Raw genomic sequence first — 24,644 nt, 5'->3', positions numbered from 1 at the left:
GGCTGCAAAGGGAAGTCCGTCTCCGTCCCGGCTCAGAGGCAGGGTCTGTTAAAAGGCCAGGTACCCAGGGATAGGGAGGGAGCCATAGATTTGAAGGCTAGAAGGGACCTCTGTGATGGCCTGGCCTAGCTACCTGGGCCATAACGAGCAGAAAGAGGATGAAATGAAGAAAACAGTTTAGGCTGAATAGCAAGAAAAAGACCCTGCCGTGAGAGGGAAGGGCTGGGGGCTCATCTCCCAGCACAGGGGAGCTGTGTTGCTTGGGCTAGTTGATGCTGGACGAGACAAGGACGATAGACGGGGTGGGTGACAGGGAGAAGACCTCGCTGCTGGCTGTCTAGCTGCTGCGTCAGCTGCCCGTGGTCGGAGGGTGAGCTCGCCGGCCCCGCACAGACCGCACCGGATCACCGTCGTTCCTGAACTGGTGCCTTGCTGTGCTGCTAGCACTGACCACAGAACCTGCTGGCACTGGTTGTAGGGCCAGGGGAGGGGGCTCTGCACTGGCTCTTTGAGGGGGTGGGCCTGCTGCCCAGACAGGAGACAGCTTCCAGCCCTTGGGGCCAGTCTAGCCCTGGCTCCTGTGGCCTGAGGAGTAGCCGAGGCAGGACCTGGGTGATCCAGTCCCCCTTCCTGCTGCGTGTCTGGGCTCGCTCCCCCATGGCCTCACCATTACAGCGCTGACTGCCTGGCCCAACCAGAGTCTTCCTGACCCCCGGAGTGTGGGGCCCAAGGACCCACGCGGTCCCTATGGGGCGGCAGAAATTCCCATAGGCCTCAGCAGCCTTCCCTCCTCCGCTCCCTGCCCCGGGCTGCAGGGCTCCTGGCTCCGCCTATGGCCCTGGGCCAAGGCAGCACGCAGGGGCCCTGGGCAGTAGTGGGGCTGTGGAGCGGAGCCTGAAGCGCTTGGTAGGGATGGCTGGGCCTGGAGTCCCAGCAGCTGAACCCCTGCTCTCTGCTCCCCACAGATGCGGCGCTGCTCTGCACCCCGTAGCAGAGGGCTCCTCCGGACGTCCTGAGGGAAGGGGTCTGACACCCCACCCCCTTTCTTCAGCTCCGCGACCTCGTGGCACTTTACACCCCTTCCCTGCTGCTTTATGGGCTGTTTCGTCTTGGGCTCCGGTTGGGGTCCAGCCCGCTAAGGCTCCATGCGGCACATCCATGCCGAGGCGCCCCTCCCCGAGGAGCATGGCACGGACTCGGGCCTCTCCCGGCCAGGCAGCGAGGCGGCCCTGGAGCCCGCCCCAGAGTGCTGCCCCCACCGCAGCATCGTGATGGGCTACAACAAGACGGAGATCCAACGCCAGAAGGTTTACCAGGTCTCCATCTTCTCCCATCTCTCCAGCTCCTCCGAGCCGGCCGGCCAGAGAGCTGGCGGGCGGCAGGCCATCAAGAGAGGGTATCCAGAACAGTGGGCGCCGGAGGCTGGCTGGGATCCCAAGCGAACCCACTGGGGGGGCCTGGGCTCGGAGGTCAGGCAGGACGGGGTCCCTGGGGAGCTGCGCCCGGGCCAGGACTCCCCAGACGATGAGACCTTGGAGGATGGGCTGCTGGTGGAGGAGCTGTCCCTTTGTGGCTCCGCCCAGCACTTCTCCCACAGCGGCCTGCGGGTGGTGGAGCACCGGTGTGAAGGCAGCCCCGGCCGGGCGGGGACCCGGGAGGGCAGCCCCAGGGCCTGCCGAGGGGACAGATTGCAGGAGGCCGCCTCCTCCTGGCCACAGCACACAGCTTGCAGCACTTTGCACATGAGAGACGGCTGCCCCGCCCCACGGGGGGGTGGCCCCTCGGGGAGCCCCCGAGACTGTGGCTGGGTGGGGGACAGGGAGCAGCCTGCGGAAGAGAACGGGGCCCCGCGGGAGGGAAGGGCTAGCAGCCAAAATATACTTGACATTGATTTGCACAATATTGCACAAAAGTCCCGGGCAGCCTCCGGTGGGAGGGGGGAGGAGCAGCCAGGGGGCAGCCCCGCCCACAGCAATGGGGCTGGCAAAGACGGGGAGCCGCTGGCCGGGGCCAGTGGGCACAAGGAGCCCAGCACCCCACGGGCGGCCCCAGACCCTGAGAGCAACGGCCTGGGCTCCTCGGAGAAGACGCCCTGCGCGGGCAGCAGGCTCCCTGCGGGCGGCGGGGGCAGCTGCACGGCCAAGAGGAAGCTGCTGCCCTCGGGCGAGGGGGCGACGGACTCGTGCTCGGAAGACGAGGGCATGGCGCCGGCGAGGAAGAAGAGGGCCCCCCTGTGCCACCCCATCCCGACTGCCTGTCGCAGCACCGATGCCAAGGGCGCCCCTTTCTGGAACCACCTGCTCCCAGGGGCCAAGGTGAGCACCTCCTGCAGGCCGGGCAGGGGCGGGGGTCGTGGGCAGGATGCCGTGGAAGGCCGGTGACGGGGGTGAACGGGGAGCTGGTGAAGGGGCTGGAGCGTGGGGTGCTTCGTGTCCCCCCCTCCTACCTCAGCGGGGGCTGGAGGAGTCGGGTGCAGGGCTCTTCTGCTGACTCCCCTGCGGCAGGGGCTGGTGCCTGGCATGCGGCCTGCAGGGAGAGCTGCGTGGCCAAGCCGCCTGGCCCTTCTGGGGCTCACCGGGAGCATGTGAGGGGAAGGGCAGCGTTCGTGGACTGGGGGGTTGCAGGAAAGCCCTGCGTCAGGCGTCGCTGAGGGTCCCGGAGCCCCCAGCTGTGGCGTCGTCTGGGGTGGGCGCTTTGTGCCAGGGCCTGGCTGTGTTCTCGGTGTGATACCCTGGGGGGGTTTACAGCCCATGCTTGCCACCGACGTCAGCCATGTTCGGGGCCCACTGGCTGACCTGGCACCCTAGTGCCTTGTGGGCCTGGGTGCAGGAGTTGGGCCAGAGCCCTTGGTGTTTAAGGCAGTGCCACAGGGCGCCTGGGCTGCCTGGCCACAGCCCAGCCCAGCCCAGCTCCAGCAGCTCCAGGCTCAGACGAGCCTGTTGTGGGGGTGGCTGTCCATCTCCCGCTGCCCAGGGGGAGGGATGCAGGGGGAGGTCCCCCTCCCCAGCGCCAGGACTGTTCTTCCCGCGTCTGTATGGTGCCAGCCCGGTCCTCACTCTGCCAGGCAGAGGCTTGGGTGCCCTGGGGGGCAGTTCTGGGGCCTTTTTCCTGGGGCGCTCTACCTGGAGTGTGGGCGGGAGCCCGGAGATCCCTTGCCAGGGTGACGTCCCGAGTTCTCAGCCTGTGCTTCCTGCCCCTGGGTTTACTCACTGCCGGCCACTGCTCCCTCCTGTCCCAGGCTCTCCCCAGCCCAGGCCCTGCCACATCCTGAGCGGCAGAGGTCGCAGCGCGGTCACAGTCGCGCTGAGCGGGCAGGTGCCCCCCCGTCTCCGGATCACCTGGTGGCTGCGGAGACTCTCGGCTCCCCTGCGCGTGGGAGGCCGGGGAATAGATGTGCCGGTGCAAGCACCGATGTGTGGCGTGCACGCGAACCCGTGACGTACACAGCCCTGTGCTGTGCACACGCACCCTGGGCTTGTCAGGAGGCAGGTGTCGATTGCAAGCCTTGCACGCGCCAGTGTGTGAACAGCTTCGCATCCCCGGCCTGTCTCTCCCCGTCAGCCCACAGACCTGCCCGGCTCTCGGGCTCCTCCGTACTGGAGCAGTTTCCCTGCCCCTCACCCCCCACTCTGGGCGTGCTCCCCTTCAGCTCTCCTCCCCCCCCCCATTCAAGGCAGCCGCCTATTGTCCAGCCCCCTGGAACCTTCACCCCCTTTCACACAGGCCGGGGCTGGCTGGCGTGTTGCTGTTTTGTGCTGTCCTTTTGTGTCTCTTCCAGAAGGTAAAACGTCCAGAAAGGCGAGTGCCTTTATACAGGGGTCGGCCACGCCCAGCTGGCAGCTCAGCCCGGCTCCGGCTGCCCGTGACCTCTCAGGGCTCGGCCCCTGGGCTGCTGGCTGGGGGGAGCTGGGGGCACATGAGCCATTGCTGGGGACTTGGCGTGAATCACTTGGGGCTGGGTAATGTCCCAGAGATGCCAGGGGGTCTCCTTGGTAAGTCTCCTTCCGTGCCTGCCTGCAGCTCTGCGGGTGGCGTTGGACCCCCGGGGTGTGTTCTCTGTGAATGCGGGCCACGGGCGGGGACGGTGGGTAGTGGGGGGTGTTCGAAGCTCAGCTGCACGCTGAAGTTCTTAGTGCCGTTGCTTGCCCCACAAACGTCTAGTCCAGGACTCTGCCCTGCTCGGGCAGGGTTTGGGGGAAGTACCCATCAGCTGTGCCAGCTCTCGGGGTGCTCTGCCTGGTTCTACCTGGCAGAGCTGGCTGTCGGGGTCCTGCAGCCTGTGGGCCTTGGATCCCGACAGATCCCCCTCCCCAAACCTGGGAAGCAGGAGGGTAGCAGTCAAACACCCTCGGCTGGGCCCGCACCTGGGACGTGTCTGGCTGTGCTGGTGTGTGACACCGGCTCCTTCCTGGGGAGTGGCGCTCACGGAAAGCCCCTGCGGATCAGTGGGGTAAGCAGCCTCGACAGCCAGGGCAGCCGTCAGTCACCACCACCATGCAGCCACCTCTGAGTGGAACATGGCGGCTGCTTATCAGTGTGCCCAGGAAGTGAGTGACGCGCGGCAGAGCTGCCGGCTGGAGGAAAGGGTCTGCGTGCCTGTGCCGGAGGGGCGTTCGCCGGGCCAGTTGTGACGGGAGGGGCTGATGGCCGGCTGGGGATGCAGACGTGTGCTGGGAAGAGCTGGTGGGTGCACTGGCATTGGCTGGAGACGCCCAGGCCCGTTTGCTGCCCCTGACACAGCTCTTCGGCCTCTTGTCTCCCTAGAGCGCCGCAGATCACAGCGCCGCAGGGCGAAGGCTGAAGAGCGGGCTGCGCCTGAAATCGTGAGTGTCTCGTCCCCCCCTGGCCCGAGTCCCTGCCGGGTTCAGCCGCGTGGGCCCTTGCGCACTGCGGGCAAGGGGCTGCTCTTGGGCAGACGGGCCGAGGTGCTGCCCTTCTCTTCCCCGGTGGGGGCTGGTTCCTGGGTCAGGCCCCTTGGGGCCCAGACCCCTCTGCACAGACTCTCCCCGGACCCTTCCCACCTAGAATCCCTTGGACCTCTAGGTAGCCTGGTGGGTGGTTCCTGCCCGCCTCCCTTGTGGGGAGCTGTGCGCTCCGGACGTCCCGTGACAGGGGCCAGCGACCCTCCGGGGAGAATGGGAGGGGGAGCCTGTGGCTGCCTGCGGGCGAGACGGGCACTGATGCTGCCTTCTCTTTGAAGGAGACATCTCCGCAGCAGCCTCCGGAAGGGGCCTGTAAGCACCCGGCCCTCCACAGCTGCCTGGGCCACCACCTCCATCAGCCATGCTCTGCTGGGGAACTTTGAGGTAACCACGGCCCCGGGGGTCCAGGGCCCGAGACGGGGAGAAGGCCCCTCTGGGCTGGGAGGGGAATGGGCGCCCCTGGCCCCACGGGATCCCAGGCTGGGCTGCCCTGTCCCCCAGGCTCTCTGCCCTTCCCAGGTGGGATGAGGACTCTCTCCCCCTCCGGGAGAAGCTGTTGCAGCGCTGACCTTCCTTCTGCCGTCTGCCCCAGCGCCCCCATGGCCTGTCACTCTCCCTCTCTTCCCCAGGTCAGGTCAGACAGCCTGGCCTCAGCCTGGCTCCGCAGGGGGCAGGGGCCCACGTCATAAACAGCAGCCCCTTGGCACTAATCTGCACGTGCTAGCCGCGGCTCGGATGCGGATACAGATTTGGCATCCGTGTGGGGATCTACACATTGGTTCTGTGGCTGGCAACCTCAACTAGGAGGCCAAGAACTCGGTGGCCCTAGGCAGAGGGAGCGAGATGGGGCAGGATCAGGCAACGTGGCTGGGGTGGGGGGCACAGCATGGCAAGCTTCACCTGTCATGGCTAAAGAAGCCTTCAGGCTCCGGCTGCTCTTGAAAGCCAGAAGCTCCACCGATGGGGAGGGCCTTGTTCCTGTTTCCCGCTGCGTGCTCTCTCCCAGGCAGCCTGCTGGGTTTGCTGCCCCAGCTGGGTCTGGGGTGCTGGGGATTAACGTCACCGTTGAATCCGTGTCCTTCCGTGATCACCCTTCACTGAGGTGCTTTACAGACACACCTGCACAAAGCCCAGGCCACTCCCACTACTGCAGTGCCACCACCTCTGGGGCAAAGCGCAGCAGCTGTTTCACAGCGCACAGCAACACTACCCCCAGTCTGGGCCAGGACATGGAAGCATCTTGCATCCAGGTGAAACTGCCAGAGTTGTGTAAATTCTCCCCAGGGGGGTTTGCCCATGGTCCTGGCGTTAACACCCTGACTGGTGCAGAGCGCCACGGGTCTTTAATGACCACAGGCATGCTCGGAGCCTGGGGAGATGGGCACGGTCGGGTTGCCCGGACACCACAGCCTTTGGGGTGCAGGCCACAATCCTGACCGGACCCTGCTGTCTTGGGACTGGAACGCAGGCTGCGGGTTGGCAGCAGAACCGGCATTTGAGGGCTGCGCCCTTCCCTCATCTCTTCTCCCCAGGAGTCCATCCTGAAGGGGCGCTTTGCCCCGTCGGGCAGGATTGAAGGGTTCACAGCGGAGATCGGGGCCAGCGGCTCCTACTGCCCCCCGCACGCCACCTTACCCGTCGACGTCACCTATTTCGACATCTCCGAACACAGCGTGCCATCGCCTTTCCTGGTACGCTGCTGGGGAGGAGTGGGGCAGGGGGTGGAACAGGAGAGACAGCACGTCCCAGCATGCTGTGGGCTGCCAAAGACATGGGGCTGCCGGGGAGAGAAGAGCCCGTGCCTTTGGGATTCGCTGCTCAGCGTGGCTCTGTTACCGCGCTGGCCCTGCTGCAGCACTGCTTGTGCCGTGATTAGAGTCCTAGAAATGGAGGCGGGCCGCTCACACCCAGTTGTTGGCTGGCAGGGCGTGCTGGGAGCTGGAGCCCCCTGGGCTGCCCCTCCCTGTTAAGTTGCTGTCGGCTGTGGGTAGTGTTTTAGAAGCCAGTGGCCACCCGTCGTCCGTGGGCTGCATTGCCTCCCCCAGGAGCTGGCGATAAAGGCGTTGGGCTCTAGGTGCAGAGCAGCGAGTCGAGCCCCCGTGAGCTCTGCATCCCAGCCTGTGCGGGGATACGCCCCATGCTACAGGGTCCTATTGGAGGGGAGGGCCTCTGCCAGCTCCTTCCCAGCCTGCGGCCAGAATCCTGCTGGGGAGGTGCCTGGCTTCCCCGAGAGGAGCAGGTGAAACGCGGCCTTGCTGTCCTATGGCTTGGCCTGGCAGGAGGCTGCTGGGTGCCGGGGAGCTGTCGGGCTCAGGCAGTCTGGGAGTGTCACCTTCCTCTGTAGGGGGTGGGTCCCATGCTGGGATTATCTCCCTCAATCAGCTCCCTGCCATGGCGGGGCCTCGGCCCTCCCGTTCGCTGCTGGCGGCAGACCAGTCTTGTCTCCAGGGGCTGTGAGGCTTGGCTCCATTTCGGTGGCTGGGTTTCGTGGGTTCTGGTGCCTGTGACCCAGCGGGTCGGATTGGGTGATCTCGTGGGCCCTTCTGACTCGCCGGGGATATGTCCCGCGCCCCGGCCATGCTGCATGTGGCTGCGTCTCTGCAGGCATCCCCTGCTGGGGCCAGTCCCGGAGTGAGGTTTCTCTCTCGTGCCAGGGAAGAGGGTCTCTCGCAGGGGGCAGCTGCAGGCGGGGCCTTGTCCCAGGCGGCTCCTAGGCCCCGCATCGGGCCGGGCGCCCTGGCTCATACACTGTGTCTGTTTCTCTTGGCCTTTCCCAGGGAGTGATAGACTTGGAAGCCTTGGGAAAGAAGGGTTACAGCGTCCCCAAAGCTGGCACCATCCAAGTGGTGAGTCGTCCCCGGGCCTGCAGCACAGCGGTGGGGGCGGGGGCAGGTTGCTCTGGAGAAGCCTCCCTGGCCCGGCTGGTGCTTGGTGGCGTCTGGCTGCACAGAATGAGCTGGGCCCGGAGCATCCACAGGGATGGGTCCGGAATAGCCTCTGGGAGACGGCGACAGAGGAACCTGGGCATGTTCCAGGCCCCTGGGGTGCAGGAGTCCGGGGGGAGCGAGAGCAGAGATGCAGGGAGGGCAGTTAGAGAGCCCTGACGCTGAGCGGCACCCGGAGCTCTGGGGGGAGATCTGGGCGGCCGTGCTCAGACGCCACAGTGATCGGCGCCTATCTAGGAGCTTGGGTAGAGGCTTCAGAGAAGGGCAGGAGCTCCTCCAGGGCCTTGCAGTGTCAGAGCGGGGAGCAGAACCCAGGAGTCCGAGCTCCCCTGCTCTGCTCGGACCGCTAGGAGACACCGCTCCCTAAAGGCCTGGCGAGCTCACGTGGCTGGAGCATGCTGCTGGCGAGGCGCAGACGTGCTCCGAAGCTCTTAGTGCAGCCCTGGTGTTGCTGGAGGCCAGAGGGGTCGTGAGGATAAAGGCAGAAGTCTCGCCTGTTGCTAGGGTGGGGTCTAGAGAGGGGGTCGGGGGTCGAGGGCAGGGAAGGAGCGAGTAGTGGCTGGGCAGGACGGCAGTGCTTACTACCTGGAGTGGAGGGGTGGGGGACTCCCCCATGCGTCTTTGGTACCTGGAGATCTGCTCTCGGCTGGGTAAGTGCTGGGAGAGCTCCTCTGGCAACAAGTCCTTTGTGCCCAACTCCAGCCCTTCCCCCTTGCCCGGCTCTGGAACAGTCCCTGGAGAACCCCTTCAGTGCGTCAGCCCCCTCAGGGTCACACTGTCACTGGGGGGAACCTCCGAACCTTCAGCACCCCACCTTCATGCCGTGAGTGAGACGCCTGAGGGATTCCTGCACCCCCAATTTCCTTGCTCTGGAGTGGCTCCCAGCTGCGGTGTAACAGCAGGAGGGTTGATGAGGTGTCTGGGACACAGCGTAGAAAGTCCTGAGTTAACATAGACAAGGGAAAGTGACAGCAAAGTCCAGCTGAGTCAGTCCCAGCCCAGAAGCCCTGCCTCCAGCACCCCAAACTTAACAACCTCACCTGGCCCCTCCCCAGTCCTTTGTCCTCCAGCTGCTCACACCCGCTGGCTTCCCGCAGAGGGGCGGCCTCCAAGGTCCTTTGTTGAAAAGTTTCTGTATGATGAGAGATTAACAAGTGGGACTTTTCAACTTGGAAAAGAGACGACTAAGGGGGATATGATAGAGGTCTATAAAATCATGTCTGGTGAGGAGGAAGTAAATAAGGATGTGTTATTTACTCCTCATAACATAAGAACTAGGGGTCACCAAGTGAAATGAACAGGCAGCAGGTTTAAAATGAACAGAAGGAAGTATTTCTTCACACAACACACAGTCAACCTGTGGAACTCCTTGCCAGAGGATGTTGTGAAGGCCAAGACTATAACGGGGTTGAAAGAAGAACTAGATAAGTTCATGGAGGACAGGTCCATCAATGGCGATTAGCCAGGATAGGCAGGGGTTGCTGTTTGCCACAGGCTGGGAATGGCCGATGGGATGGATCACTTGATGATCACCTGCTCTGTTCATTCCCTCTGAAGCACCTGGCACTGGCTACTGTCAGAAGACAGTATCCTGAGCTAGATGGACCCTTGGTCTGACCCTGTACGGCCGTTCTTATGTTATGTTCTTAGGTACCAAATGTCCGGGCAGTTGGAGTGGCCATTGTCTTCTGGGACTCCCCATAGGCATGAGCCCCAGTCACCCCTGGATCTCTGCAAAGAGTAACCAACCTCCCCTCCCCCCAGTTAACCATGCATTACATAGGGGAAACTGAGGCACACCCAGTATTCATACGAAACATTCTGAAAATGTCCCACTTCGTCATACCCTGCGCTTGTCCTACAGCCCCTTGCTCCCTGCTGTGGGGCCCGGACCCCCTCCACTGGCTGCCCCTCTGCACTCCAGCCTGGTCCTACAGCCCCTTGCCCCCTGTGGCCTCGACACCCTCCCCCCGGTTGACCTGCTCTCTTCCCCTTTCCAGACCTTATTTAACCCTAACAAAACTGTGGTGAAGATGTTCCTGGTGACGTACGACTTCCAGGACATGCCAGCCAACCACATGACCTTTCTGCGCCACCGCATCTTCCTGGTGCCCGTGGGGGAGGAGGTGCCCGGCGAGACGCCCAGCGACCCGACCTGCGCCAGCCCACCCAGGAGGGTCCTCTGCTACCTGATGCACCTGAGGTAGGGGCTGAGGTGACTAGGGGGAGGGATGGCCATGGGTCCCGTCCCCCTGGAGCTGGCGCCAGCCCCTGTCTGTTCCTGGGAGCCCCTTCCTCTGCCCTCCCTTTTGCCCACAGCCTCCTGCCCCCTGGGCCAGGTTCCCGAGCCCAGGGCTGGCCGTTCCCCTGAGGGCAGCCTGACTCATTACCGCCGGGAACGATGGAGGGTGGCCATCTTGGCTGGGGCAGCCGCCGACAGGGACCTCGCCCGGGGCAGCTCGTGGCTCCCGTGCCTTCGGCGGCAGTGGGAAGCAGTGGCCGTTGTGAAGGGGGGCGGAAGCTGCCAGCCACGAGGAGATGGTGGGAACAAAGGCGCCGGTACCGTGCAGGATGGAGTGCGGAGCTCCCTGGGAACCCTGCAGCTCCAGCCCTGCTGCAGCTTCTCCTTCCTGCCCTGGCCTCACTGCCCCAGCCTGCTCCCTGCCACAGCCCCTGGCCTCTGCCTCCCCCCAGCCACGGTTTCGGGCCCGTCCATCCCGGCTCTCAGGGGGTCTCGTTTGTCCTCAGGTTTCACAGCTCCAAGTCAGGAAAGATCTACCTTCACCACGACATCCGGCTGCTCTTCTCCCGCAAGTCGATCGAGGTCGACTCAGGGATCCCCTACGAACTGAAATCCTTCACCGAGATGCCAAGGAATCCCTGCTACTCACCCCGGGCCTGAGCCCCACGCCCCCCTCTCCGCCTCACCCCGGCGCTTGGTGCACAAGTAAAGGGCACGAGAGCGGAGCCGGCTCATCCTCCCGCAGAGGTAGCGCCTCCCCCCGGCCGTGGGGGTGTGATTCACCAGCATTCCCTGCGGCTGCTGCATCTGCCACCCTCCCCTTCACAGCGGCTTCGGGCCTGTGGCAGAGCGAGAGCGCGGAGCAGGTGGGGTGACAGGACGGCTCCGAGCGGTGCCCTTCAAGGGAGGCTCGGGCAGGAAGGCCCTCGGTCTGGGCGGCTCCGATCAGGCTGATCTGGGCTGGCTCCGAGGCGGTGGTGGGGAGGGAGCAGACGGCAACTCTCGGAGGGGGAGGTTCTGTATTTATTAGTATTTATTGTTGGTGGGGAGCCTGGATGGAGGCTTCCCGGCGCGTCCTCGACCACAGGTGCAGTGAGTCTGATGGGCTCTGCGCCGAGCGCCCCGTGCGTGCGGCAGGACCACGCTCACAGCACAGCATGACAGCAGACGCTGAGCAAGAACGTCCAGGACTGGCCGAGCAGGGGAGATGGAGTCAGGGTTGAGTGGCATCAGCAGAACTGGGGGGGAGCCCAGGGCTGCGGGTTGGGATTGAGGGGTGCTGGCAGGGATGGGGGTGCCCAGGGCTGGACTAGCAGGATCCATGGGTCAAGACTGAGAGGTGTTGGCAGAGCTGTGGAAGGAAGGGGGCTCTTCTCTTGTCCTCACTAGCCCTACTGCTCTGTATAGAACCCCCGGCTCCGGCTGAGGGAACCAGAGGGCCGGCAAGCACTCCTGGGCATGGCCTGCTGGGCCCTGTCTCCCTGGGGACCGGGCCATGGCTGTTGGGGGAGCCCCTGTTCCTGCTCTCCTCACCCTGTGGGCAAGTCCAGCCCCTAGAGTGCCAGGGCATAGCTGCTGGCGGCTGGGGGAGCCGTGCGGGGCGGGGGGAAGAGTCTGTACAGGGGCCTCTCCCTGGCTCCCCCTGCTACTCAGCATCCAGGGAGCTGGGCTGATCGGTGTCTGTTGTCATGGCTTTGCTATAGACTTCTCAAAGGAAGCCCAAGCCCCTGTGCGGGGGAGTGGAGATGGGGAGGGCCGGCGGGGCACTTCGGGTGTCTGAGAGAGTGTCTGTTGCCGATTCGAGTGACAGTGGTCAGGGCCTCGCTACCCCTGCGGTTGCCTTGGCCACAGGACTGGGCAGGGGGAGGTGCAGGGTCCTGGGGTCATCCGGGCGCAGGAATCCCCTGCCCAGCTGGCCCTGGCAGTGGGTGTGACTGTCTGTGGGGATGTGGGAAAGCTCCTGCGCTCTGCCTGGGCTGTGGGAACGGGCTGAGTGTGGGCAGCGACTGAAACCCAGTGGGGCTGTGCAGGGGAGAAGGGGAAGCCGGAGGGGGCGTGTGGTCACTCGCTGGCAGCATGGCTGCTCTGAGGGATGGCAGGAGGAGGGTCCCAGGCACTGGGCTAAGCAGGTAGCTCCCTGGCTGAGTGCAGACACAGCACTGGCCCCCCGAGGCCCCACATGGCTGTAAATACCCCACCTCCCGCTGGGGGAGATGGTGCTTCCCTTCTGTCAGTCCCTGGCTTGGCTTGGCTTCCCCCCCCATGCTCTCTCCTGCCTCTGCCTGAGTCACCCCAGCCTGGCCACTGACTGACACTTCCAGACATCCAGCATGTCCCTCGGCCCTGAGCGGCCCTGGCTGCTAGCTGGGAGATCTGGCTTTGAATGGGCCTCTGCCTCCCAGCCCCGCTTGTCCCTTGCTGCATTCTGCTGGGAAGGCCTCGCTCTGGCCGGGTGACCTGGGAAGTCACTTAGCGTTCTTGCTGCAGTGCGGGATTAGGGGGCAGGAGGAGACGGGCAGGAGGCCTGTGACCTAGCAAACGGGCTGCGCTCCTGGTTGTACGCTTGATGTTTGGAGCTGTCCCAGGAGTGGGATTTAGGGTCACTTGGAGCAACATCTCCCTCAACGTGGAAGAATCCTGCAGAGAACGTTAGGGAGCCCTGGCCTGGCCCCAGCTGGGAGGGAGGCGGTCAGAGAAACGGAGCCGTTGGCGCTCTCCCTTGCCCAGGAATTGGGCTCACAAGATTTGGTCTGAGCGCAGCTGTTGTCTCCCTAGGCTTCATTTCACTGCCCTAGGTCTTCAGGGATCCTGGGGGTATAAATACAGCCCTGCCTGAGACGCACGGAGGTGGGGAGTTAAGCCAGGACCCCTAAGGATGGAGGGGAAAGACCTCCCTGCACACACCATCTCCCAGCAGGCCAGTCCTGCCGGCACAGCGCCTTCCTTCCCTCTTGCAGATTAGTGGTGGCAGAAGTGAGGACAGTTCCCAGCAGGCCATGCACCACCTCCAGTGCTCGTCCCACCGCCGGGAGGGGGAGACTGCATATTAAATAACTTTTAAACGTATCTTAGCAGAAGGTCTTTGTGCAGAGTCTGGCGCCGCTGGGGCACTGGGGATGCGGAGCAGTGGCTCCGTTTCAAAGGAAGCTATCAAGCCCCCTGGCAATGCCACTGAGGGAGTGAGTGAGTGAGTGAGTGCAGCCCCGCTACCTCAGGCTAGAGCTGCTGCTGCGTACATTTCATGGAGAGGCTGTGTCATCCCCGTGGCTGCTAGGCTGGGCACGGTCCTTGGGCGCTGCTGTTCACATGATCTCGTGTCCTTCTCCAGGAATAATTTGGGGGAACAAACACTTACAAAAACTTGAAAATCAAAAAAAAGAAGAAAAATAGTACCTGGTACTTTTTTTTTTTTAATTTAATAAATGTTTGTTTGGAAATGGAACTCGTGGGTTTGTCTTCAGCGTGCTGTGAGGGGAGGAAGGATGGCCCAGGGGTTAGCGCACTAGCCTGACGGGGAGACCTGAATTCCAGGGCCTGCTCTGCCACGGACCCTGTGCGACCCTGGGCAAGTCACTTCGTCCCTGTGTGTCCCTGTGTGCCTGGGACACGGGGGTTGTGAGCACAAATGCACTGAGCACAATGAGGTGCTCAATACTGCGGTAAGTGGGAGCCTGGTGGGCAGGGGGCGGGAGGAGCAGGGACTGACAGGCTGCATAGCTGGGGTCAGCGCTTGGCTGGAGAAGGTGATCGGCGCTGGATCCTGCTCAAGTGGGGCCGTAGCTACTTCGGCAGGTGTAGCCAGTGCCCAGGGCTCCGGAGACCTTCCGCGGCGGACTCCAGCGCCAGGACGGGCGTTTCTCCAGCGCCGGTCATCCCGGGTGGGCCTCAGCTGTGCTTGAGCGCCAGTGCTGTGCACCCATCTCTGGGGTGGAACAGGGCAGCTGGTTCAACAGCCCCCAGCAACACTGCTCCCACTGCTCCGTGCCCCCAGCAGTCGAACACCGAGGGGGGAGCTGGGCCCCGGGCACAGGGCAGCGGTGCGGGGAGCCCGGCGTGGATACGAAGGCGGAGCGCAGCTGTTGCAATAAACTAATACCCCATCCGCCCCCCCCTTCAGACTGGAGCCCCGCCGAGCCGCCCCGCTGCCTGCAGACACCCGCTCCAGCTCCAGCTCCAGCCCAGGGGTCCTGACCTCCCCGGCTCTGGGCTCCCCCAGGACAGGGGCGCGGTGGGAGGGGGATCCCCGCGGCGGTGCGGGCTCGACCCGTGTCTGGCCCGGCGCTGTGCGCCCTGCGGGGAAGCAGCCACGCCAAAGGCTGCGGGATCGCTGGGCCGGAACGCCGGGGAGCAGCAGTCGGCTGCCGGCCGGAAGAATGAGGGTGCCGCACCCAGCTGGAGGGGACGCTCTGTCCCGCCGACTCGCTGGTCATGGCGCCGGGCCAGCGCTTGTGGGGGATGGGCGGTGCCGGGCTGTGGGGGGACACTCTGGCCCCGCGTCTCCCTGGTCCCAGACGTGGTGGGAGTGTTTCCTGGGGGGCAGGGTTTCGACGGGGACCAGTGTCCCGACCTCCCCGCCGCTTCCGGCAGAGAACGGAAACGCGCCCGGCGGAGGGCGGGGCCGAGGGGACGCTCTGCTCCTCCGTCTCGCTGGGCCGGAAGTGTTCCCTGCGGAGCTGGGACCGGCCGTCACCCACTTCCGGCTGGCTGCGGGACCCGGCGCGCACGCGATGCTGGGGCGGGCGGCGCGCGGGGCCGGGCGGCTCCTGCTGCAGGTGCGGGGGGGAGCCGCGGGCCCGCGGTTTGGGACGGGAAGTGGAGGCGCTGTGGGGAGAGTCACGTGGGCTGGCGTCGCTCCCCCGCCTCGGGGCGCCCCCCCCCCCCCCGCGCGGGGCCAGGCCGCGCCCCAGCTGGGGCGGGGGGGGCGCGCCGCGGGGGGATGGGCTGGGAGGGCGGGGGGCGGGGGGACGAGTCGGGGGGGGTAGGGGGGAGATGAGGTGGGGCCGGGGGGGGCGAGGTGGGGCCGGGGGGTCCCGAGTGTCCGGGCCTGACTCCCCCCTTTTCTCCGCAGAGCTCCCGGCGGCCCGGGCCCGGGGCGTGGCTGGCCCCGGCCCCGCAGCGACGCTCCTCCAGCCTGCCCATGAACACCATGGTGCTCTTCGTGCCCCAGCAGGAGGCCTGGGTGGTGGAGCGGATGGGCCGGTTTCACCGCATCCTGGAGCCCGTAAGGAGGCTCCCCTGCCGGCCCCTGCAACCTGAGCGCGGGGGCGGGGGGCGGGAGTGGGGGGGTCCGGGCAGAAGAGGTGGTGCTCCCAGATCACCTCGCCCGGCCCGGGCTGCGCTCTCCGCCCCGGGCTGCCAGCTGGGGGCTGGACTGGTCCCGACCTTGCTTCCCCAGGCACCAATGGCTGCGGAAGAAGCTGGTTCCTCTGCTGGGGGGGGGAGGGAAATTCCTGCCGATGCTCCCCAGCGCCCCCCGCCCCGCTGCTGTGATGGGCCCCAGTGAGGAGGTCTCTGTGAGTTGGGATGGGGGAGGGTTAATCGGCGAGATCATGGGGGCTCCATCCACGGCACAAAGAGTGGTGTGTCCCCCCCCCACGCGCACACACACACACACATTCCTGCTGGGAAAGCTGCAGCCTGCATGTACCTGGCCTGTATGTCTTTCCCTGTGGTCTGCACCTGCCCTTCCGGGGTCTCCTGCTCCTCAAGCCCGTTTCTCTCCTGCCCCGGCAGGATAATGGGAGCGTGCGGGCTCCCTGTGGGGCTGGGTTCTTGCCAGAGAGAGATTTCCCTTGCAGAGGATCTTAGGCTGTCTGTAGACCTCCTGCCGTTCCACCCTGAGCTCCCTGTCTGCGGTAATCTCGCTGGTCAGCAGCGGTTGGCCCGGCAGGCCAAGGAGCAATGCTGTTGGGAACACGGGCATCTGAGGTGGCAGGCGGAAGAGCTGGGGAGCTGAACGCCCCGAGTGTGTAGAGCGAGTCCGTTCCAGCCCCTAGGGCTACCACAGCCCCCGAGTGTGCCCACTTTGTCCATGCAGGGGTCTTTGCTTTGCTGCCCAGTTGGAGAGGACTGGCCCAGCATCCTGCTGTGCTCCCCTGTTTAGTGCCCTCTGCTCTGAGGCCAGGACCCTGGGCTTTACCTGCCGCTGTCCGCGCTCTCCTCCCAGGGTCTGAATTTCCTCATCCCACTGTTGGATCGGATTCGCTACGTGCAGAGCCTCAAGGAAATTGTCATCAATGTCCCGGAGCAGTCGGCTGTCACGCTGGGTGAGGAGCTCGTCTGCCCTTCCTCCCACTGCCCTAGCTGCATCCCAGGAGGCGGGGGCGGGAGCCTGGGGGACTCCTGGGTGGGTACAGATCTGCCCCTTAGGAACTGGACTTGGCCTTCTTCATAGCGCTGCGGAAGAGGGACGTAGCGTATCCCTGAGCCCCTGCCTGGTCTGTCCCTCTGTTCTGGGGCAGGGGCTGCCTGAGCTGCAGATGCTGCTTCCTCCGCGCAGGATCATGTCAGATCTGGGGATCTGCTGCCCCGGTGACGGGGACGTTCTCCATTTCCTTCACAGATAACGTCACCCTGCAGATAGATGGCGTCTTGTACCTGCGGATCATGGACCCCTACAAGGTACCTATGGGGCTCAGCGTGGCCACCTCCCACCCTCTAGGCATCTGCTGATGCTCCCTGCCCTGCACGGCTGGCAGCTGCTAGTGCAGACAGGCGGTGGGCGGGGCTGTTTCACTGGAAGGACTAAGGCACGGAGCAGGGGAGGGATGCAGGTGCTGACTGATCCCTGCCTTGGCGGGACCTGCTCTCATTGTCCCCAGCATGGCCTTCCCCAGGCTCCTAACCTCTGCTCCAGAGCATGGAGGAGCTTGGCCCTGCAGCTGCCTCTGTGTAGCAGGGCTGAGCTGAGCATGTCATCCTCTCATACCGTGCCATCTTGGCCTGGCCTCTGGGAGCTCCCTGGATGAGGCTTCCTGCCCCAAGAGCAGTGGGGGTGGCTCAGACCTCTTCGCCCTAGCCCTGCCTGGAACACCAGCTGCTCTCACCGCAAGGGCTTTCAAAATGCCGGCCCAAAGGCTGCGGCCACCTGCAGACGCTCAGGCAGCCCAAAGAGGCCAGCAGAGCCGGCAAGACTCTGTTGGGATTTCATCTTTGGACTCTGGTTTCTGTAGCCTGGCCCTTCTCGGGGTCCCACCTGGGTGTGCTGTGCAGAGGAAGCTGGCAGGGGCTGGACGCTGATCCTGGGCTTTGTCTCTGGAGGATCCCGGTGCAGACACTGACTCTGGGGCCTGGACTCTGGCTTGGCTCAGGGAGTGAGAGTCTCCCTTAAGCTAGGCTCCAAAGTGTAACCTCAGCCCCCCTGCAGTGCTGCAGCCAAGCCCTGCCCTGGAGGAGCGGCTGTCTGAACAATCATCCCGCTGGCCAGTCAGGGAGGGGGCTGGCAGCTGGATTTCAGAGCAGTGAGGCTGAGCGTGCTCTCCGCTCCCCTTTCCAGGCCAGTTACGGGGTGGAGGACCCCGAGTATGCGGTCACTCAGCTGGCCCAGACCACCATGAGATCCGAGCTGGGCAAACTCTCCCTGGACAAAGTCTTCCGGGTAAGTTCCAGGTTGGGGCTGGATTGTGCCGCTGAGCGCCTGAGCCTGCCAGCGTCTACACGTGGCTGGGGTCCTCGGTGCATGGCCGGGAGGGGGCTGTAAGTCCGGGGGTCGGAGCAGGGGTCCTAGTTGGTTCTCAGTGGCATTTCACTGGGGCAGGGAATCCAGCGCTCGAGGCGCCAGGGAGGAGTTGACATCTGGGTGTCAGTGGCATTGGAACTGACGGGGGCCCCCGCAGCCAGACGTCTCCCTCCAAACAGCTGAACTCCCTCAGCTCTGGGCACTTCCTGGGCCTCTCCCCGCGGGGTCCCAGCCGTGGGTGTCCCTCTTTAGCTGGAGCGATTCTTGCTGCCATGCCCCCACATTAGGCGGGTGCCAGGGGTCCCTGCCTGGATCTCACATCGAGGAGGCCAGTAGCCTGCCTCCTTCTTGCTGTGGCGCTAACCTCAGGGTGCTGGATGCTCTGGCCAGGAGGCTGGCTTGGCCTCCTGCGTGTGGAGAGCAGAGAATCCTGTGGCTGGCCGTGTCCCTGCCTCTCCGAGCTGGAGCTGTGGGCCTCGGGGTTTGCAATGGAAACCACGTCCCCTGGACAGCTATCTCTTGTGACCCTGCCCGATCTTTCTGGCACCTCTGTGCTGAGTTTGTCTGGCTGCTGCTCCTGCTGTCGGGGTCGCCGTTGTGTCCCGGCGGGCCCTGCCCTGATGACAAGGTCACGGGGGAGTCGGTTCTGCTCTATAGCGGGGGGCGGGGCGTGGTTCTTACAGCTGGGTCCTGCAGGGCAGGATTTGGCTCTCCCCTCCAAGGGGCAGGGCCGTGCTCTCTCCCCCCTTGTTCTGAGCTGAGCCCCTCCTGTGCCCTCTCCAGGAGCGGGAGTCCCTCAACGCCAGCATCGTGGACGCCATCAACCAGGCCTCAGACTATTGGGGGATCCGGTGCCTGCGTTACGAGATCAAGGACATCCACGTGCCTCCCCGGGTGAAGGAGTCCATGCAGATGCAGGTCAGCCCTCCGCCAGCCCGCCCAGCTCCCGCCCTCCCCACATGCCGGCAGGGGCGTGTGGGTCCCGATCTCTGGGGCTAGCCCCAGCCCCTGTGGGCTCTCCTCCGGAGCTGGGTCGGCTGCACAGGGGGGGACCCGCAGCACAGAGGTGCCATCCCCCCACTCGCCAGCGATCAGTCCCCAGGATCTCAGCCTAGCTCCTGGGGTGAGACGGGGAGAAGTGCTGGCTGCTGAGGCAGCTGGACGGGTTTGTTCTGCACACGGCTGGGCCGTGCCAGCCTCCCTGCCGCCCCCAATGCCTCCTTTGGCTGCGGCCTCCAGGGCCTGGCTCGAAAAGCCTCGAGATGCTCAGGCTGGAAGGAGGCAGCATGTTCCAGGGCCGAGGGCCTCCCCTGCGAGTGCCCGATCTGCAGCCCCCAGAGCGCGGGGGTAGGGAATCAGCAGGAGCTCCTGCCGACTGGGCTGGGGCTCAGCGGTGTCGTAGGGGGGCTGGCGGGCTCCCGGAGCAGTGAGGGGGGCGGCGCTCGCTTGTGGAGCTGGCGTAAGCCACTCTGTGGCCGAGAGCTGCAGCAGCTTCTCAGGGATGCCCCACAGCGAGGGCCCTGGCCTCACGCAGCCTGGGGCAGCCCCAGCCCTTCCCGGGGCTGGCTTGGAGCCCTGCAGGACCATGCGAACCCCTCGTCAGCAGCACGTCCCTGGAGGGGACGAAAGGTGCCCCCTGCCTTGGTCCCCTAGAGGAGGAGCAGCAGTACCCCTCCCCCCCGTGCTTTGGTTCCAGGTGGAGGCAGAGAGACGGAAACGGGCCACGGTGCTGGAGTCGGAGGGGACCAGGGAGTCCGACATCAACGTGGCAGAAGGGCGGAAGCAGGCCCAGATCCTGGCCTCCGAGGCCGAGAAGGCCGAACAGATCAACAAAGCTGCAGGTGACGCTCAGGGCGCAGTGGGTGCCCCGGGGTCTCTGTGCTGCAGAGAGCCGGTCCCCGGGAGCGTCCGAGTCAGACACGCTCGCTCCAGTGACAGCAGGAGGCCTTCCTCCTGCCAGCCCTGCACGGCTGGGCCCCGGCGCTGAGCGGGAGCTGGGGCTGGCCAGGCGACCCGGGGGTGACTGCAGAGTCTGGGCTGCCGGGGGCCAGCCAGAGGGGAGGCGGCGCGCTGTGCGGGAAGCTTGCCTTCCGGGGCTGGTGGCTGAGCAGAAAGCTCTCCTGATACAGAGCAGGCTGCAGCCTCGTGGCAGCGGCTCTGGGCGCTGGCTGGCTTTCCTTTCTCTGCCCCCTGCCCTGACTCCTGCTCTCCCGTCCCAGGGGAAGCCAATGCCATGCTGGCCAAGGCCAAGGCCAAAGCAGAAGCGATTCGGCTCCTGGCTGATGCTTTGATGCAACAGGTGAGTGCCTGCAGCTGGGGAGGCCGAGGCTCTGCCCGGTGCCAGGCCCTGGCTCTCCGTTGGAGTGGAGGCTGGGCGTCAGGGCGAGCGTGAAGGGGAGCAGCAGCCTTTCCTCCTGATCCCGCAGCCCAGCGGGGAAGAGGCTTCCCAGTATGCACCGTGCTGGGTGCGTTACCCCAACTCCTGCCCGTGCAGCCCCCGCTCCGGGGCTGTGTCACTGCCACAGTCACAGCCCGCTGGCCACAGGGAGGGTGGCATGGGGTCTTCAGGGGAGCACCAGCGAGCACGTGCTGGCCCAGCCCTGCCCTGCCCTGCCCTGCCGAGGGCTGCAGCTTCCTGTGCCCCTTCGGTGCACCGGGCTAAGGATGTTCCTCCCAGGACCCGTCTGCTCCCGGTCCCCTCCCTGAGGAGATCCCACCTCCCGAGCCCTCCTCTTCCAGTTACTGGGGACGCTCCCACTCCCCACCCACCCGTCTGTGCTGGTGCTGCTGCTCTGTGCCGCCCGCCCAGCCCGGGGATGGGCTCAGGCCCGTCTGTGGGGGAGAGGGGGAATGTTTTACAGCCCGTCAGGATGCACTGGGGACTAGCTGGCTTCCTGTTTTCAGACCCATTCCCTCTCCCAAGCCTAGAACTCCCTAGCCCCAATCCAGAGCCCCATTGCTGCCCAGACACGGCATCTGACCCTCCCTTCGCCCGGGGCCGGGCCCTGCTCCGGGTGGGGGGGGACGGGGACCCAGCGTCTGGGCCCAGCAGGAGGAGCCGCTCCCATGGTGCTGTGTGCACAGTGTCACCCTGTCCACCCCTCTGCAGAACGGGAACGCGGCCGCCTCCCTGGCCGTGGCGGAGCAGTATGTGAGCGCCTTCTCCAAGCTGGCCAAGGACTCGAACACCGTCCTGCTGCCCTCCAACGCCGGGGACGTCACCAGTATGGTCACGCAGGTTGGTATAGAGCAGTGCAGCTCGACAGCCTGCTGGGTCGGCGGGTCGCAGCGCGGGGGTCGGCGGCCGCGGCGCCGGAGAGGGCAGAGGGGAAGGAGGGAAACGGGCCAAGGCATGGGGGGATTTTGTCCTTGTGAATTTACTGACACTCCGACATGGAGACCCCTGGGCGGGGAATCCGTCATGGCGGTGACCCGCCGCAAACAGCTGTGGTCCCGGCTGAGGCAGCTTGTGGCTGGGCACAGAGAAGAGCACCCACCACCTGCTCTGGGGCTGGCCGGGCCAGAGATGCTGCCTTGGCCCGTGCTGTAATCACGTACGCACAGCAGGCAGGAGCCCCTTCCATGGGCGCGAGGCGAGGGGAAGGTTGAGCTCCCCGCTGGGTTCCAGGCTGTCCCTGTGGGGTTGGGATGTTCGGATCACAGGGCGTCTTGGGTCACTGGGGAGGGGCCAGCCCTCCTTGATGACTGTTCTTCTGTCCCCAGGCCCTGGGCATCTACAGCGCCCTGACCAAACCACAGGCCGTGAAGACCCCGGACACGACCCCACCAGCCTTCGAGGTCCCCAAGCCGCGCTGCACAGAGCTGCCTGAGGCGGACCAGGCGAATTCACTGGCGGAGGAGCCCAGAAGACACGGATCACTGTGAACAAACTGCTGTGGCAGCACCTGTCCGAGAGCGGGATGGCCCCGCTCCTGCCATGCAGGGGAACCCTGCAGGGCGCCTGCCGTGGGGCTCTGCCTTCCCCGATCAGACTCTCTCCTCCCTCTTTTGGTTCTTATTTTTATTTGGATTTAATCATGTAATAAAGGAGATGGCACCGGAGCCGCAGCGAGCGTCTTCAGCCTCGTGTGCAGGAGGGGGTGGCAGAGCCTCTGTGCCGGTGACATAGGACTTGGAGGGTGCGATGAGACCCTGGACCCGTCCAGCCCAGTCTCTTCTCTCTGCCAGTGCCTGGCACCGGCTGCTCCTGTGGAAGGTGTGAGAGCCCCGCTCATGGGCATAACCTGCTCCAGAGGCGTCTCCTCGTAGCTCCCAGTACTTAGGATGGTGTGAGGTCTGAAACAGATTTTATATACTCCCCCTCCTCAACACTCTGAACTCATTTCTAGCTGGCTGTTGTGGCTCATAGAACTGTCCCATCCCTCTTTGAATCTTAAGTTCTGGGTCTCAGTGACATCATGTGGCGATGAGTTCCACAGGCTAATCACACCCTGTGTAGAAAAGGTGTCCTTTCGCGAGTGCAGAATTGGCTCCTGCAGTGACGGGGCTGTGAGGAGAGGCTGGGGCAAACCAAGACAAAAGGGTCATTTTAAATGTTGAGAACTTTATAAGGGAACCCCAAAAATTGTAGCAGAAGCATAAGATAGAAACTAGCAAGACATTGGCACTTCTCTTAATAAACTGTACGCCACCAACACATGAATCTTGGTGAGCTTGTCCGCAAGCCCCTTCCTCTGCACAGACCGTACCAAACACACTGGGATTCACAGGAGCCAAAGAAATTACTCAACAGTCAGCAGGCCATTGCAGAGAAGAACTAACTTCTCTCCTGGGCTTTAAGTCCAGCTCCACTCTGGCCATCTTGTCCTTTGCGTCTCTCCGGCTCGTAGCACTCCTTAGGTTCGCTGTTCCTGTGACTGTACCTCTTCGCCCCCACTCGATCCACCAGTGGGTTTCTTTACCTAGGGGCCTCACGTGTCCCGTACCCCCTTTGGGCTGTGTTCTGTCACTGGCTGTTCAAACAGACACTCGCTGTGCATACAATTCAGGTCCTGTGCTATTGCATCTCATTCATTGTTTTGGGGACCGGTTTTCATCTAACAGCTTCATGATCAATTCCCTTATTCGCCGCCTGCATTTCCTTTCAGGATGTCGCTTGATACTCGCTTCCCAGTGCTGCTGTGTATGTGAGTTCCCTTGACTTCCCTTCTCTACGTTTTAATGCTCACTTACCGGGTCTTTTTTTTTCTACTTCTCCTGACCTGAAACCTTTCCTATTTTCCTCCTTTCCTCCTCCTCACTTTCTATCTAGTCTCCCGTTCTTGTCTAGTCTCCCGTTCTTTTATTTTAGCACTTCCCTTCCTACCCCAGCTCTGGCTCATCTACTAGCTAGAGAAGGACCAACGTGTCAAACGGCTTTTCCCCACTGCCTCTCCTGACAGTATCCGAGTCCCTCCCCTGACTTAAAGTAGCCTCCCACCAGCTGTTTCCTTCCTGGGACCACATTCCATGCTCTGGCTTCACAGTAACAGGCATCTCGGCAATGATTTAATGACCAGAGATGTTGAGATTCAAACAGTTTTATAACAGTTAAAACACAAATGGTCAACATCACAGGTCAAAATATGCAGCGCAAATAGCTGTAAATCAAACTTTACCTTGTCGAGCAGCATTTGGTATCTATGGCAATGTTGTCGGTTTGTGTGTGTACAGTGAAGTCGACTGACAGTTACTGACCATCAAATCCTGACATTTACTGATGACATTTACTGAGAATAATCAAAGTAGAACCTCTCCGGGGCAGGGAACGCCAGTTATTAGGAACAGACAGATAATAGTAATGGGGGGCTCGCTCATCATAAACATAGGTAGCTGGATTTGTGATGACTGGGAGAACCACACGGTGACTTGCCTGCCGGGTGTGAAGGTTGTGGATCTCTCCAGGCATCTAGACAGACGTGTGCAGTGCTGAGGAGGAGCCAGTGGTCGTGGCACATGTAGGTACCAATGACATAGGGAAGGATAGCAGAGAGGTCCTGGAGGCCAAATTTGGCTGCTCAGTAAGAGACTGAAGTCCAGGACGTCCATGGCAGCATTCTCTGAAATGCTTCCAGTTTTACACGCAGGGCCAGTTAGACTGGCAGAACTGCAGGGTTTCAATGCGTGGATGAGACGATGGTGCAGGGAGAAGGGGTTTAGGTTTACGAGGAACTGGGGAAGCTTTTGGGAAAAGGGGGAGCCTATACAGGAAGGATGGGTTCCACCTAAACCAAAATGGAACCAGATTGCTGGCATGTAAAATTAAAAAGGTCGTAGAGCAGGTTTTAAACTGAAGAGTGGGGGAAAGCCAACAGGTGCAGAGGAGCATGTGGTTCTGACAGAGACATCCCTTAGGGGAGGATCTATTAATGGAGATGCTCTATGTCCTAGTAAGGAGGAGATGGAAGAGGATAAAATATGGGTAGGATCTGATGAAAAACGGTCCCATTCAGTTACATCACATAATGGCAGACAGCTAAAAAGTGACAATTTTTAGAAGTGCTTGTATACAAATGCTAGACGTCTAAATACTAGGATGGCTGAACTTGATTGCTTCATATTAAATGAGGATATTGATATAATAGGCATCACAGAAACTTGGTGGAATGAGGATAATCAACGGGATACGGTAATATCAGGGTACCAAATATATCAGAAGGACAGAACAGGTCATACTGGTGGGGGAGTGGCACTATATGTGAAAGAAAGCGTAGAGTCAAATGAAATAAAAAATAAATGAACCGAACTGTGCCATAGAATCTCTATGGATAGTAATTCCATGCTTGAATAAGAAGAATATAGCAGTAGGGATATACTACCGACCACCTGACCAGGACGGTGATAGTGACTGTGAAATG

General features: G+C 63.1%; 2 protein-coding genes across 4 annotated transcripts in view; both read left to right on the top strand.

Moving 5' to 3' along the window:
• The window catches only part of ATOSB (atos homolog B), a 73,062-nt gene extending 58,990 nt beyond the window's left edge, over nt 1-14,072 (top strand). For all 3 annotated transcript variants that reach the window (XM_067543560.1, XM_067543561.1, XM_067543559.1), the window contains 7 exons: nt 966-2,315; nt 4,765-4,823; nt 5,201-5,306; nt 6,455-6,613; nt 7,700-7,768; nt 9,868-10,070; nt 10,616-14,072. In XM_067543560.1, the coding sequence (XP_067399661.1) occupies nt 1,146-2,315; nt 4,765-4,823; nt 5,201-5,306; nt 6,455-6,613; nt 7,700-7,768; nt 9,868-10,070; nt 10,616-10,769 (1,920 nt within the window). In that variant the 5' untranslated portion in view covers nt 966-1,145 and the 3' untranslated portion in view covers nt 10,770-14,072. The remainder of the gene's footprint in view (nt 1-965; nt 2,316-4,764; nt 4,824-5,200; nt 5,307-6,454; nt 6,614-7,699; nt 7,769-9,867; nt 10,071-10,615) is intronic.
• A 710-nt stretch (nt 14,073-14,782) lies between these two features.
• On the top strand, nt 14,783-21,849 carry STOML2 (stomatin like 2). The gene is made up of 10 exons (XM_067543558.1): nt 14,783-14,881; nt 15,178-15,330; nt 16,276-16,375; nt 16,672-16,730; nt 17,605-17,706; nt 18,571-18,705; nt 19,484-19,628; nt 20,007-20,086; nt 20,897-21,025; nt 21,511-21,849. Exons 1-10 carry the CDS (start codon nt 14,837-14,839, stop codon nt 21,670-21,672), a joined length of 1,110 nt encoding a protein of 369 aa, XP_067399659.1. The 5' UTR covers nt 14,783-14,836; the 3' UTR covers nt 21,673-21,849.
• The last annotated feature ends 2,795 nt before the right edge of the window (nt 21,850-24,644 follow it).

This window comes from Emydura macquarii, unplaced genomic scaffold, assembly GCF_026122565.2.
Source record: "Emydura macquarii macquarii isolate MOO-44397 ecotype Brisbane River unplaced genomic scaffold, CSIRO-AGI_Emac_v2 contig_915, whole genome shotgun sequence".
NCBI lineage: Eukaryota > Metazoa > Chordata > Testudines > Chelidae > Emydura > Emydura macquarii.
This window is presented reverse-complemented; position numbering and strand designations above follow the sequence as displayed.